Source organism: Entelurus aequoreus, linkage group LG13 (assembly GCF_033978785.1).
Source record: "Entelurus aequoreus isolate RoL-2023_Sb linkage group LG13, RoL_Eaeq_v1.1, whole genome shotgun sequence".
NCBI lineage: Eukaryota > Metazoa > Chordata > Actinopteri > Syngnathiformes > Syngnathidae > Entelurus > Entelurus aequoreus.
This window is the reverse complement of record NC_084743.1, coordinates 68,551,192-68,566,165: the sequence shown is the minus strand read 5'-3', so window position 1 is coordinate 68,566,165 and position 14,974 is coordinate 68,551,192. Positions and strand designations below refer to the sequence as shown.

At 38.8% G+C, this 14,974-nt stretch overlaps 1 protein-coding gene across 5 annotated transcripts in view; it reads right to left on the bottom strand.

Moving 5' to 3' along the window:
• LOC133663655 (delta and Notch-like epidermal growth factor-related receptor) overlaps positions 1-14,974 on the bottom strand; it is a 139,246-nt gene that overhangs the window by 33,057 nt on the left and 91,215 nt on the right. For all 5 annotated transcript variants that reach the window (XM_062068303.1, XM_062068304.1, XM_062068305.1 and 2 more), the window contains one exon: positions 7,716-7,829. In XM_062068303.1, the coding sequence (XP_061924287.1) occupies positions 7,716-7,829 (114 nt within the window). The remainder of the gene's footprint in view (positions 1-7,715; positions 7,830-14,974) is intronic.

Genomic DNA, 14,974 nt, shown 5'->3' with positions numbered 1-14,974 from the left:
ATCCCCAGGTGCATGTCTTTGGAGGTGGGAGTAAGCCGGAGTACCCGGAGAGAGCCCACGCAGTCACGGGGAGAACATGCAAACTCCACACAGAAAGATTACCAGCCCGGGATTGAACCCAGGACTACTAGGGGCGGCATGGCGTAGTGGGTAGAGCGGCCTTGCCAGAAACCTGAGGGTTGCAGGTTCGCTCCCCGCCTCTTACCATCCAAAAATCGCTGCCGTTGTGTCCTTGGGCAGGACACTTCACCCTTGCCCCCGGTGCCGCTCACACCGGAGAATGAATGATGAATGAATGAGTTGTAAAAATGAATGATGGGTTCTCACTTCTCTGTGAAGCGCTTTGAGTGTCTAGAAAAGCGCTATATAAATCTAATCCATTATTATTATTATTATTATTACTCAGGAACTTCGTATTGTGAGGCGCATGCACTAACCCCTGTGCCACCGTGCTGCCCGTAATTGTGGGTCTTTGGTCAAAATGTTGCTTGAATTATGTTTTACAGCCTGTTCTCAAGCCGCATTCTGACCGTTTTTCTGGGATGCGCCATGTGGGCGGTCTTATTTACGTGGCTCCACTTCAACAGCATCTTCTCCCTGCCATCTTTGTTGTAGTTTTAGCGCTTCCATAGTGAGTCGACAGACAGATATAATTTCAAACTACAGTGGAGCCTTGATTTACGAACTTAATTGGTTCTTGAACATAGTTCGTAAACCAAAAAGTTTGCATAGTGTAGTGAAACAGCGTTTTCGCACAAGGTAAACATGAATGATTGGTTCTAGCCTTGACAAAAGTGCCTATTTTGGTTGAAAAAAAAAAATAAAATAACAATAATAATTATATATACATATATATATATACTTTTTAAATATAGAGACTTCCTCCCACCTCCAAAGACATGCACCTGGGGATAGGTTGATTGGCAACACTAAATTGGCCCTAGTGTGTGAATGTGAGTGTGAATGTTGTCTGTCTATCTGTGTTGGCCCTGTGATGAGGTGGCGACTTGTCCAGGGTGTACCCCGCCTTCCGTCCGAATGCAGCTGAGATAGGCTCCAGCACCACCACCCCCCCTGAAAGGGACACGCGGTAGAAAATGGATGGCTGGATGGATAGATAGATAACTTTATATCCAAATAACACAACATTACAGCAATCTTAAATGTCAATATGTGCACACACTAGTGTTGTCTCAATACCAATATTTTGGTATCGGTACCAAAATGCATTTCGATACTTTCCGGTACTTTTGTAAATAAAGTGGACCACAAAAAATGTCATTATTGGCTTTTTTTTAACAAAAAATCTTACGGTACATTAAAAATATGTTTCTTATTGCAAGTTTGTCCTTAAAATGAACATACTAGAGTGTCCGCCCTGAGATCGGTAGGTCGTGAGTTCAAACCCCGGCCGAGTCATACCAAAGACTATAAAAATGGGACCCATTACCTCCCTGCTTGGCACTCAGCATCAAGGGTTGGAATTGGGGGTTATTTTCACCAAAAATGATTCCCGGGCGCGGCCACCGCTGCTGCTCACTGCTCCCCTCACCTCCCAGGGGGTGAACAAAGGGATGGGTCGAATGCAGAGGTTAATTTCACCACACCTAGTGTGTGTGTGACAATCATTGGTACTTTAACTTCTCTTTTAGTAGTAAGTAAGGAAACAAAGGCTCCTAATTAGTCTGCTGACATATGCAGTAACATTTTGTGTCATTTATCATTCAATTATTTTGTCAAAATTATAAAGGACAAGTGGTAGAAAATGAATTAGTAATCTGCTTGTTCATTTACTGTTAAAATCTGCTTACTTTCTCGTTTAACATGTTCTATCTACACTTCTGTTGAAATGTAATAATCACTTATTCTTCTGTTGTTTGATACTTTACATTAGTTTTAGATACCACAAATTTGGGTATCAATCCGATACCAAGTCGATACAGGATCATACATTGTCATTTCATGAAGGACTGTCTTAAACGTTTGCCTTCTATTCATAAAGTTGTGCATAAATCGCGAAGCAGCATGTTCTTGAGAATTGCTGCTCCGGCAGAAGGTTTGGCGGTCACAGATTTCCTCAGAGTGTCTGATACAGGTCGCCGAGGCTATAAAACCTAATTAGGATCAAAGAGGGAGGTTTAAATTATGCATCTTCATGGCTCAGATGTGGCGCATAATAACATGGAACAAAACAGTACTACGCGATTTAAACATTAACCATTTTAACCTTTTTTTATTTTAGTTGGACTCAATGAAAGTGTCTAACTGTCTGTGGTAATTTATATGCCACGCTTGTAGGTTGGCTGCCTGGCTATGAGTAATAAAACATGAATAATATAAAAAATATAACAGTTAGACTAAAAAATTGCAGCACATACCAGCATTTGCAGCACAAATGAAAGGGACATATTTTGGGTGATCATGACATAGTTTGGGGCTGGTTATGAATAATAACATGTTAATTACATGTTAATGACAACCATAAAACGTTGATATAAAAATGTTTGCAGCACAAACTAGCACAAATGTAGCACAAACGATGGGGACTCGTTTTGACATGGTTGGGGGCTGGTTATGAATAATGACACATTAATTACACATTAATGCCATACAAATCATAAAACGTTAATAACATAAAAACTATGATAAACCAAAAAAAAAATCAGCACAAACTATTGGGACAGGTTTTGGGAGATTTTGACAGGGGGTGTTAGTAATTATAAAACATTAATAATGTAATAAACATGATACTAGTTAGACCAACAATTTTTTCAGCATAAACCTACACAAACATAGCACAAACAAATGGTACACGTTTGAGGAGATTTAGACAAGGTGGGGGATGCTGGTTATGAATATCCATCCATCCATCCATCCATTTTCTACCGCTTATTCCCTTTGGGGTCGCGGGGGGCGCTGGAGCCTATCTCAGCTACAATCGGGCGGAAGGCGGGGTACACTGGTTTTGAATATTAACAAGTTAATTACCCGTTAATGTCATACAAATCATAAAAACTATAGTAGTCAGACCTAAAATGTCTGCAGCACAAATATAGTACAAACTATTGGGACAGGTTTAGAGAGATTTTGACAGGGGGGGGCTAGTAATAATAAAACATTAATAACGTAATAAACAGGATAATAGTTAGACCAACAATTTTTTCAGCGTAAACCTACACAAACATAGCACAAAAAAATATTTGAGGAGATTTAGTCAAGGTGGGGGTGCTGGTTATGAATAATAACAAGTTAGTTACACGTTAATGTCATACAAATCATAAAAAGTATAGTAGTCAGACCTAAAATGTTTGCAGCACAAATATAGCACAAACTATTAGGACAAGTTTGGGGAGATTTGGACAGGGGGGGGGGGGGGGGGGGGGGTCATTACGCATTAATGACATAAAAATCATAAAACATTAAAAAATTAAAACTACAATGTTAGACTTAAAATGTTTGCAGCACAAACATAGCACAAATAATTTTGGGGAGATTTTGACACAGTTGGGGGGGGGGGGCTGGTTATGAATAATAACACATTAATTACACGTTAATGCCATACAAATCATAAAACGTTAATAACATAAAAACTATGAGACCAAAAAATTTTTGCAGCACAAACTATTGGGACAGGTTTGGGGAGATTTTGACAAGGGGGGTGTGGGGGGTAGTAATTATAAAACATTAATAACATAATAAACATGATAATAGTTAGACCAACAATTTTTTTCAGCGTAGCAACATAGCACAAAAAAACGGTACACGTTTGAGGAGATTTAGACAAGGTGGGGGTGCTGGTTATGAATAATAACAAGTTAGTTACACGTTAATGTCATACAAATCATAAAAACTATAGTAGTCAGACCTAAAATGTTTGCAGCACAAATATAGCACAAACTATTGGGACAAGTTTGGGGAGATTTAGACGGACGGGGGGGGGGGGGTTAGTAATTATAAAACATTAATAACGTAATAAACATGATAATAGTTAGACCAACAATTTTTTCAGCATAAACCTACACAAACATAGCACAAACAAATGGTACACGTTTGAGGAGATTTAGACAAGGTGTCGTTGCTGGTTATGAATAATAAGTTAATCTGTGCTGTAAAGTTCAAATTTCAATGACAATAAAAAGGAAGTCTAAGTCTAAGTCTAATTACACGTTAATGTCATACAAATCATAAAAACTATTGTAGTCAGACCTAAAATGTTTGCAGCACAAATATAGCACAAACTATTGGGACGAGTTTGGGGAGATTTTTAGAAGAGAGGGTGGGGGGGGGTACTGGTTATCATCATAAAATGTAAATAACCGTAAATAACATAAAAACTATAATAGTTGGATCAACAATTTTTTCAGCATATTTAGATTTAGACAAGGTGGGGGTGCTGATTATGAATAATAACAAGTTAATTACACATTAATGTCATACAAATCATAAAGACATAAAAACTATCATAGTCAGACTTAAAATGTTTACAGCACACAAATAGCACAAACTATTTAGTACAAGTTTGGGGAGAGTTTTAGAAGAGGGCGTGGGTGTGTCTGGGAGGTTATCATCATAAAACGTAAATAACCGTAAATAACATAAAAACTATAATTGTTGGACAAAAAAATGTTGCAGCACAAACCTAACACAAACGATTGAGACAGGTTTTAGGAAGATTACGAATAATAACACGTTAATTACGTGTTAATGACATAAAAAACATAAAACATTAATAACATAAAAACGATATAAATTACACTTAAAATGTTTGCAGCACAAAAGTACCACAAACTATTTTGGGGAGATTTTGACATAGTTGGGGGCTGGTTAGGAATAATAACACGTTAATTACAGTAAAAAAAAAAAAAATCATTAGGCGTTAATAACATAAAAATTTTAATGGATCAAAAATGTTGGCAGCACAAACTATTGGGACAAGTTTGGGGAGATTTGGACAAGGTGTGTGGGGGTGGGGGTATTATTAATAATACGTTAATTACACATTAATGACATAAAAATCATAAAACATTAAAAACTATAATAGTTAGACAAACGTAGCACAAACAATTTTGGGGAGATTGGTTATGAATAATAACACGTTAATTACACGTTGATTACAAAAAAAAATAATTCAACATTAATAACATAAAAACTATAATAGGTAAAAAATGTTGGCAGCACAAACTATTGGGACAAGTTTGAGGAGATTTGGTCAAGGTAGGGGGGGTATTACTAATAAGTTAATTACACGTTAATAACACACACAAAAAATCGTAAAACATTAAAAACATAAAAACTATAATAGTTAGACCAAAAAGTTTGCAGCACAAACTATTGGTACAAGTTTTGGGAGATTTTGACAAAGTAGGAGGGGCTGATTATCGTCATAAAACGTTAACATAGAAACTATAATAGTTTGCCAAAAAAATGTTGCAGCACAAACGAATGGGACAAGTTTGGTGAGATTTGGACAACACACAGGTAATAAAATCCACAAGAAATTGTTATTCAAAAATCGCAGAAGCAGCAACAATACAGAACATAAAGAACGTGCTTAAAAATAACTCCCTGGTGTTGTAATGTTGATGCTCAGAAATCTGGGGTTCGTGAATGCATCTCGCTCTCCAGGAATGTGATTGGTGCAAAATGAGGAAGTGTTGTGTTGCTGTTGTGGAGAGTGCCACGGCGATATGTGTGTGTTTTGCTGGAAGTGTTTGGCAATAACGTTTGAAAGAAGTGTCGGACTGTGTCACATCACTTACAAGACATTACTAGCACAATATCAAGCACTTGTTGCAGGTGGCTGAGTATGCATCCATTTAGTAACAAAAGGAGGCCAGATTGATAGCTGCTTTTTTTTCTCCTGTCTGGTAACTACAGTTTCAGCACCGGTGCCATTATGGTACCCAGTTTCGGTACCCACTCCCACTCAAAGGCACTTTAGCTTTGATTGTCAAGGCGAGACAAAACTAAAGGCCCTTAAAGGCCTACTGAAATGAATTTTTTTTATTCAAACGGGGATAGCAGATCCATTCTATGTGTCATACTTGATAATTTCGCGATATTGCCATATTTTTGCTTAAAGGATTTAGTATAGAACAACGACGATAAAGTTCGCAACTTTTGGTCTCTGATAAAAAAAAGCCTTGCCTGTACCGGAAGTAGCGTGACGTAGTCGGTTGTTCGCTTCCTCATATTTTCCTATTGTTTTCAACGCAGCTAGAGTGATTCGGACCGAGAAAGCGACAATTACCCCATTAATTTGAGCGAGGATGAAAGATTCGTGGATGAGGAACGTTAGAGTGACGGACTAGAATGCAGTGCAAACATATCTTTTTTCGCTCTGACCGTAATTTAGGTACAAGCTGGCTCATTGGATTCCACACTCTCTCCTTTTTCTATTGTGGATCACGGATTTGTATTTTAAACCACCTCGGATACTATATCCTCTTGAAAATGAGAGTCGAGAACGTCTGCCTCACAATACGAAGGTCCTGAGTAGTCGTGAGTTCAATCCCGGCCTCTGGATCTTTCTGTGTGGAGTTTGCATGTTCTCCCCGTGACTGCGTGGGTTCCCTCCGGGTACTCCGGCTTCCTCCCACCTCCAAAAACATGCACCTGGGGATAGGCTGATTGGCAACACTAAATTGGCCCTAGTGTGTGAATGTGAGTGTGAATGTTGTCTGTCTATCTGTGTTGGCCCTGCGATGAGTTGGCGACTTGTCCAGGGTGTACGCCGCCTTCCGCCCGATTGTAGCTGAGATGGGCTCCAGCGCTCCCCGCGACCCCGAAGGGAATAAGCGGTATAAAATGGATGGAGAACGCGAAATGGACATTCACAGTGACTTATCTCCACGACAATACATCGGTGAAGCACTTTAGCTACGAGCTAACGTGATAGCATCATGCTTAACTGCAGATAGAAACAAAAGAAATAAACCCCCGACTGGAAGGATAGATAGAAAATCAACAATACTATTAAACCATGGACATGTAAATACACGGTTAATAATTCCCAGCTTGACGAAGCTTAACAATGTTGTTGCTAACGACACTGAAGCTAACTTAGCAACCGGACCTCACAGAGCTATGATAAAAACATTAGCGCTCCACCTACGCCAGCCAGCCCTCATCTGCTCATCAACACCCGTGCTCACCTGCGTTCCAGTGATCGACGGTGCGACGAAGGACTTCACCCGATAACAGATGCGGTCGGCGAGACGGAGGAAGTTAAGGTGAGTTCGCCGGCTAACGCGTCTGCTATCCATCTCTGTCTTCCTGGTTGTGTTGCTGTAGTCCGCTGCTAATACACAGATCCCACCTACAACTTTTTTCTTTGCAGTCTCCATTGTTCATTAAACAAATTGCAAAAGATTCACCAACACAGATGTCCAGAATACTGTGGAATTATGAAATAAAAACAGAGCTTTTTTGTATTGGATTCAATGGGTCCGAATACTTCCGTATCAACCGTTAACGTCACGCGCATACGTCATCATACACAGACGTTTTCAACCGGAAGTTTAGCGGGAAATTTAAAATTGCACTTTATAAGTTAACCCGGCCGTATTGGCATGTGTTGCAATGTTAAGATTTCATCATTGATATATAAACTATCAGACTGCGTGGTCGGTAGTAGTGGGTTTCAGTAGGCCTTTAAGTCACCTTCCCTGTTCCAAACAATCACACATTTTGGCAAGAAAGATCTCCCAGCTCACCTTCTGGACAGTAGCACCTGGGCCCAGCCAAACTGCTGGAGCAGGTGGCTCCATTCTCGCAGGGCTGGGAGAGGCAGTGGTTCACCAGCAACTGGCAGCGGTCCCCTTCATAACCTTAGAGAGACAGAGTCAACTTAATGAAGTTGCCATTGAATGTGTTGAAGCCACAAAAAAAGCCCACGCTAACCAAAGTTGGTGGAGCAAGAAGACTTCCGACCGAGGGCTTATCTGCTAAGACGCACGGTAACAAGTGCTAAAAAAGCCTGTGCAAAGTAAAAATTCGGTGTACTATTTGTGATGTGTTGCAGGTGATCTACTAAGACTGTGTGCTCAAATGATAGCGAGAGAAAAATTGCAGCAGACGGCCCTATTTAAATGAGGATTTTGCATATATACCTCCTGTTGCCATGGCGACGCTTGTTTACTGCATGACATCATTCTTTAACTGCGTTTTGTTATGTTGTGGAACATGCAGCACACAACTATAATCTGCGCTACCTTTTCTGGGCTATCAGAATAATTCCTGCAGTGAGATCTAGAATGCCAATAGTCAAAAAGTGATCGACTGCAAAACAATCAAAACGCGTGGGGCCTGATCTACTAAAGGTGTGCGTGTATAAAAACAAATTTGATCTACTAAACTTGTGCGTATCTTTAGTGTGCAAAATAAGAAGCGCAATCTATTGAGCATGTGTGTCTTCATGAATATGCAGAATATATGCTGATTATCAAAATGCCCAAAATACTGGGAGGAGAAAAAGCAAATACAATTATTTAACATACGCAGTGTGATTTATCAAGACTAAAACTGTTCTCAGGGTACCGTTTTACATCTATATTTAGGGTGTCTAGAAAGAAGGAGCAAACTGGCAGTTGCGCAAATTTGGCTGTGAGAAAACAGGCAATCGCGCTGCTGTATATGGACTAGGGTTGTACGGTATGCCGGTACTGGTATAGTACCACGAAACTAATTAATCATATCATGGTACTATAACGCCTCTAAAAAGTGGACTTAAATTATGACCATTGTATGATCCTGTAACTACTTGGTATCGGATCAATACCCAAATTTGTGGTATCATCCAAAACCAATGTAAAGCATCTAAACAGAAGAATAAGTGATTATTACATTTTAACAGAAGTGTAGACAGAACATGTTAAAAGAGAAAGTGTCACGACTGGGTTCTTGGGGTTTGCTTCTCCGGAAGGCAAAGGAAAATTGGTGCGGGCAAGGCGTGAGTTTCAATACATGTTTTAATTTTAACAAATAAAAAAAAAGGAATAAACAAAAGGCGCTCACAGTGGAGGTAAAAAACTTGACTAGGAAAACAAAAGGCGCGCACAAAGGCGGAAATACACAACTTGGTAATAAACACAAAACTTGCACAAATGCAGAAACTATGAACAATTAAACAAAAACACTATCTGTGGCATAAATGAACAAAACTTACTTGGCAAAGAACTGTGACATGACATGAAGCAGAGTGCTGAAATAGTGTGAGGACGCCAGGACGAACAACAGAAACAGACAGATTTAAATAGTGACGTGATCAGTGAAAACAGGTGCGTGACTCGAAACGTGAAACAGGTGCGTGACAAGACAGGTGAAAACTAATGGGTGACCATGGAAACCAAACCAAACAAGGAAGTGCAACCAGGAACTAAAAAGAGTCCAAAAAACAAACACATGGCCGAAACAAAAACATGAACAGACATGACAGAAAGTAAGCAGATATTAACAGTGAATGAACAAGTAGATTAATGATTCTACCACTTGTCCTTCATAATGTTGACAAAATAATAGAATGATAAATGACACAACATGTTACTGCATATGTCAGCAGCTAATTAGGAGCCTTTGTTTGCTTACTTACTAATAAAAGACAAGTTGTATCGTATGTTCACTATTTTATTTAAGGACAAAATTGCAATGAGAAACATGTGTTTAAGGTACCCTAAGATTTTTTGTTAAAATAAAGACAAAAATGCCATTTTTTCTGGTTCTCTTTATTTAGAAAAGTATCGAAAAATATTGAAATACATTTTGGTACCCGTACCTAAATATTGGTATTGGGAAAACCCTAATATGGACTGTCAAAAATCTAAATATATTAGACATATCGTCTATTCAGCAATATCATTTTATAATTTCATTGAGGCTGGATGATTTAAGGCAGTGGTCCCCAACCTTTTTGTAGCTGCGGACCGGTCAACGCTTGAAAATTTGTCCCACGGACCGGTGGGGGGGAGGGGCATGGGGGGGGTGGTATTTAAAAAAAAAAAAAAAAAAGTTTTATTTTCTTACATAAATAAATACAATCATGTATCCCTGCAGACTGTATTGATCTATATTGATATATAATGTATATATTGTGTTTTTTATGTTGATTTCATATAAAAATAAAAAAAATAAAAAACTTTTTTTTTTTTTTTTTTGGTTGGGGACCACTGATTTAAGGGGCTGATAAAAAAAAAGCTATGTTGGTGTCTACTTGCCTTTTTTGATGACGTTCGTTTTTCTCATTTATATGAAAAAAAAAATCTTGCAATATGCATTTTTTTGTGTTTGGACCATTCAAGCACACGCTCCCAGTTAGGGCCAGTTACTCCCGGCGCGCACATTCTGCACGCTAAAAAAGTGGGTTCTGCTTCTAAAATGCCCATAAAAAGTGGTACATGTCTGCTGCAAAACACGACAGCATGGTAACATTAACGTGGAGTTAAGTGTATCCGTGGTGACAGCCGCGTAGTACACGCAAAGACATAATTTAAATAAAACGGTCTGCACTACTTTTGCACCAATTATCAATTATACATTTAGTCCTAGTAGGTCACACGTAATAGTACGTGCAATTGTTTAGTTTCCCCATGCTGTTTAGTGCGTGGTATTTTCTTAGTAGACCCGACCCATGGTGCCTTGAAAATGCATTTTTGCAAGATGTTTTTTCATACAGGAGGTATACAGTATTAAAAAAACCGAATGCCATACAAAAAAACGTCTCAAAAAATCAGGCCCGTTAAACATCAAGCAGCTACTAAATTGCTGGATAGACGATATGTCAAATATTATTTTTATTTCAAACAGTCCAAATATGTCGACACACACACCATGGATAGTCTGTCTGTCATTGCAGCGATCACCTCTTTCTCGCCACAATGCCGCAGCCATTTGTGCGCAACTGTGCCAGTTTGCACGTACTTTCAAAAAGTGCTAAATATAGACGGGGGGGAAAAAAACTGTTTCAGGCTCGATAAATCACATTGCAGGTGCTAAATAATTATATGTGCATCCCCTTCTAGTAATGAGGGCGTTCCGATAATCAGCATATATTCTGCATACACATGAACACAGACACACTAATTGGATTGCATGTGCTATTTTGCTCATCTAAGAGACGCAGTATTAGTGGATCTGCTTTGCGTGCGCTGTCATGTTTACACGTGCTTTATTGCAAGCAAACTTTTATTATATCAGCTTGTATAGCAGGATAGATGAAGTATCCACTTAAAATGACTCAACACAACTGGGGTGAGTACCAAGATGACCGTGTCTTGCCTACAGCCAAGTATGTAGGTGGTAGCATCCTGGCTGCTCCCTTGGGATTGAGAATGTATCATGACATGTTTTTTGAAAAAATGAGGTGTACTCACATTTGTCAAATACTGTAATTATCTATTTTTGGTACAGTTTGATACAAGATACATATCAGCTCTTCATATTACCACATTGATCTGAGCTCATTCGAGGGCAGTCATGCAGATTCAAAGTCTTGCAATGTTTTTTTTTTAGTCTGCAGCTATCGCGCAAATAATTGTTGGCAGTCATTTGTGGAACGACAGCAGCAGTCAAGAAGATCTTGTTAGGACTTTGATGAGAAGTGACGTTGATCTTTAATGAGAGGAAACTAAATGTGTTATCCTCAGCTGGGGCAGGGCGATTATGGCAAAAATAATAATCACGATTATTTTGATTCATATTGAGCTCACGATAAAAAACACAAATATTCATTAGTTTAAAAACATGAGTATTTATTGTACCACCAAAATTTATCGTTAAATAAAATGTAAAAAAACATATGGATATAACTTAGCAACGAATAAACAAGTAAAATGTAAAAATAATAATAGTAACACAATAAATTAAAATGACAATAGCAATATGAAGAAAAAAAATTCAGCTTTTTCCATTTTTTAAATTCCGTTTTTTACATTCTACACTTATTTTACCACCATACAGTGTGTGCTTTTTGTGTCATATACACCATTTTCTAAAATGTTTGTTAATGAATTTAAAAAATGCTCACATTTATTGCTGGGTAGCATATGACTTCACATCTGTTTTTCTTCTTTGCGGCTAATTGACACGATGGTCAAGCAGTTGGAGCGTAGCATTAAAACAAGTGAGAGTGAGTGTAGAGTTTGAGCAGAAAATGCCGTATTGCTGTTCTGTTCATTGGTGTTCCAGTCATTAAAACAGAAAGATAGGAAAGAGCTTTCATAGAGTCCCGAAATAAGTGGTTCATAAAGGTCATAAAGTCAGAGAAAAAAGGAAAGTGTGTCGAAGGAAATGGCTCTTAAAAATATCTCTTTCATCACTTTGTAAAATGTTTGTTTGAACATTTGATTTGTTAGAGAAACTTTCTGTGATACAATCGAGTTTATACTCTCCTATAGGGATGTCCCGATCCAGGTTTTTGCACTTCCGATCCGATACCGATGTTGTTTTTGCACTTCCGATCCGATACCGATGTTGTTTTTGCACTTCCGATCCGATACCGGCCAAGCATGTATTAAAGTTTAAAGTTATTTAGCCTACTTAGTTGTCAGATTCATGTTGAAAAGGGTTTTAGTACTCTTGATAACAACTAGCCAGCTGAATTAGGTGAGTTTTAATAATACACAATGCAGATGTTGACGTGCGGAGTTTCAAACACTCTTCATTTTCTAGCAGGAGACTTTTCAAACGATGCTACATATTAGCAGTAATGCTACTTTTTATAGCAACGCTTTTGCCCCACACTTGACAAGTTACGGTTGTCTGTTCGACATATTCCCACTTGAAGCCTAAACCACCGCCAGACAATGGACCCCCTGCTGTTTTTCTTGGGAATTAATTAATTCTTCCTTCATTATTACCGCTCACACGGCTACGCTAGCATCACAGCTAACGTTAGCCATGCTGCTACCTCTCTGCAGGGAGAGTGCATATACGTATGTGACGTATGACGTGACAGTATGTGACGTGTGTAAGAAGGTGCGCTTGCTGTCTGTGAGAAGCAGACACAAGAAGGAGTGGGAAGAGCCTGTCGTGTAATGCCAGCAGCTAAAAGCAACTGCGTGAGAACGTATACTCGAATATCACAATATAGTCATTTTCTATATCGCACAGAGACAGCTGACATTTTTACAGGTAACTTTTAATTCACATGGCCGTCTTAACGGTTAGGACACAGACCTGTGGATGTGTTGAAGGTGTGCTGGAAAATGCGGAACGGAAATTTGGGAGCAGCAGAAAAGTGGAAAGTATTATTTAAATCTGTGCGTTGGAAAACAGGGACCGGAATTTTTTTTAAAACTGGATCTGGATCGGCATTTTCCCATGCCTTACCGATATGCATTTTTTGGCAAATATCGGCGGCCGATCCGATCCAAATATCGGATCGGGACATCCCTACTCTCCTATATTAGTAGTGTTAGAGAGCAGAACTAAACAAATAGAAAGGACAAGTGATTGTTGCTATGCCTAAATATAACTAGGAAGACCTGGTTGTGTAAATAAACTTACATCATGTTAAGTCATAGTAATAAATATTGTGATTGTTGGTCCAATCCACCGTATTTTTATTGTCCATTTTCATAACAGAAACTAAAAGCTTAGTTGTTGTTGTTGTGCAGGAAAGCTAAGTGCTTTATTCGACACAGATGACCACATTAAAGCGTCTTTGGTGATACTTGTTAGCATCAATAAAATATCCTTATAAATATTAATAAACTCGATGGATACATCTCTCGTAGGCTTAACAGCATATACTGAATCTTGATATCGCGGTTGAACATTGCTGAACAACTATCTATAGCTAAATAATGAGACAAAATATGAACTTCACACAATAAAAACAACTGCAGACATGAATTGTAAATGACACCAAAATTTGTAGCAGGAAATCAACTGCTAACAAACGTATCCTTTTTCTCATTAGCGTCATGATCACAGCAGCACTTGTTATGTCAATCAAATACGTTACTTACAGATGCACAAATAAGTCCAACTTTGTCTTTCACGGATTAATGCTTAATTTGTGGACCCCTCAGATGTAAAGGCATGATGTGCCTCCAATCTTTTCTTTTCTATATTCCTGTGAGTGTCGAAGGAAGGGAGGTCGACGGGAGCAGCATTGTCTTGGTGATGATGAATGCTTTAAATCTTTCAAAAAATATTTTTCTTAAGAGTGTATAAATTCACTCCATCACATTTTAAATATTTTTTCATAATCGCTTATAACATTTGCCTCTAAACCTTTCAAAATACGACCAAATCTGCAAGGGTGCAGGTAAATAAAAAGTAGCCTAATGGCACTCTAGACCATCGCCTGAAACCCGGAAGTGTGTTACGATGGGGTTGCAGCTTACTGCGAGGTTTGTTCTCCCAGGATGCAAACGGACGACTCCGGACCGGACTTGCAGTTAGGAACATGATTTAATCGTAAATTAATATTCAAAGAGGTACAAAACAGAAAACAAACCGACGGAACAAGGTGCCGATCGCACCTGAAGCTAAGGCTATTACTTAGCACAGACTAGAGATCACTAGCAGGGGCTAGAAGACAGGCAAAACTTACGTAACAGTAGCGTGACGCAAACAAAGAAGCCAGACCGACTGACTGGCAAAGGTAGGCTTAAATAATGGTTCTTGATTGCAAACAGGTGCGCGTCCCGAACACAAGAGGCAGATGAAATTAATACGTAGCCATGGTAACAAACTCAGAAGTGCATAAACAGGAACTTAAAGGCCTACTGAAATGAATTTTTTTTATTTAAACGGGAATAGCAGATCCATTCTATGTGTCATACTTGATCATTTCGCGATATTGCCATATTTTTGCTGAAAGGATTTAGTAGAGAAAATCGACGATAAAGTTTGCAACTTTTGCTCGCTGATAAAAGAAGCCTTGCCTGTACCGGAAGTAGCGAGACGTCACAGGAGCTAGTATTCCTCACAATTCCCCGTTGTTTACAATGGAGCGAGAGATTCGGAGCGG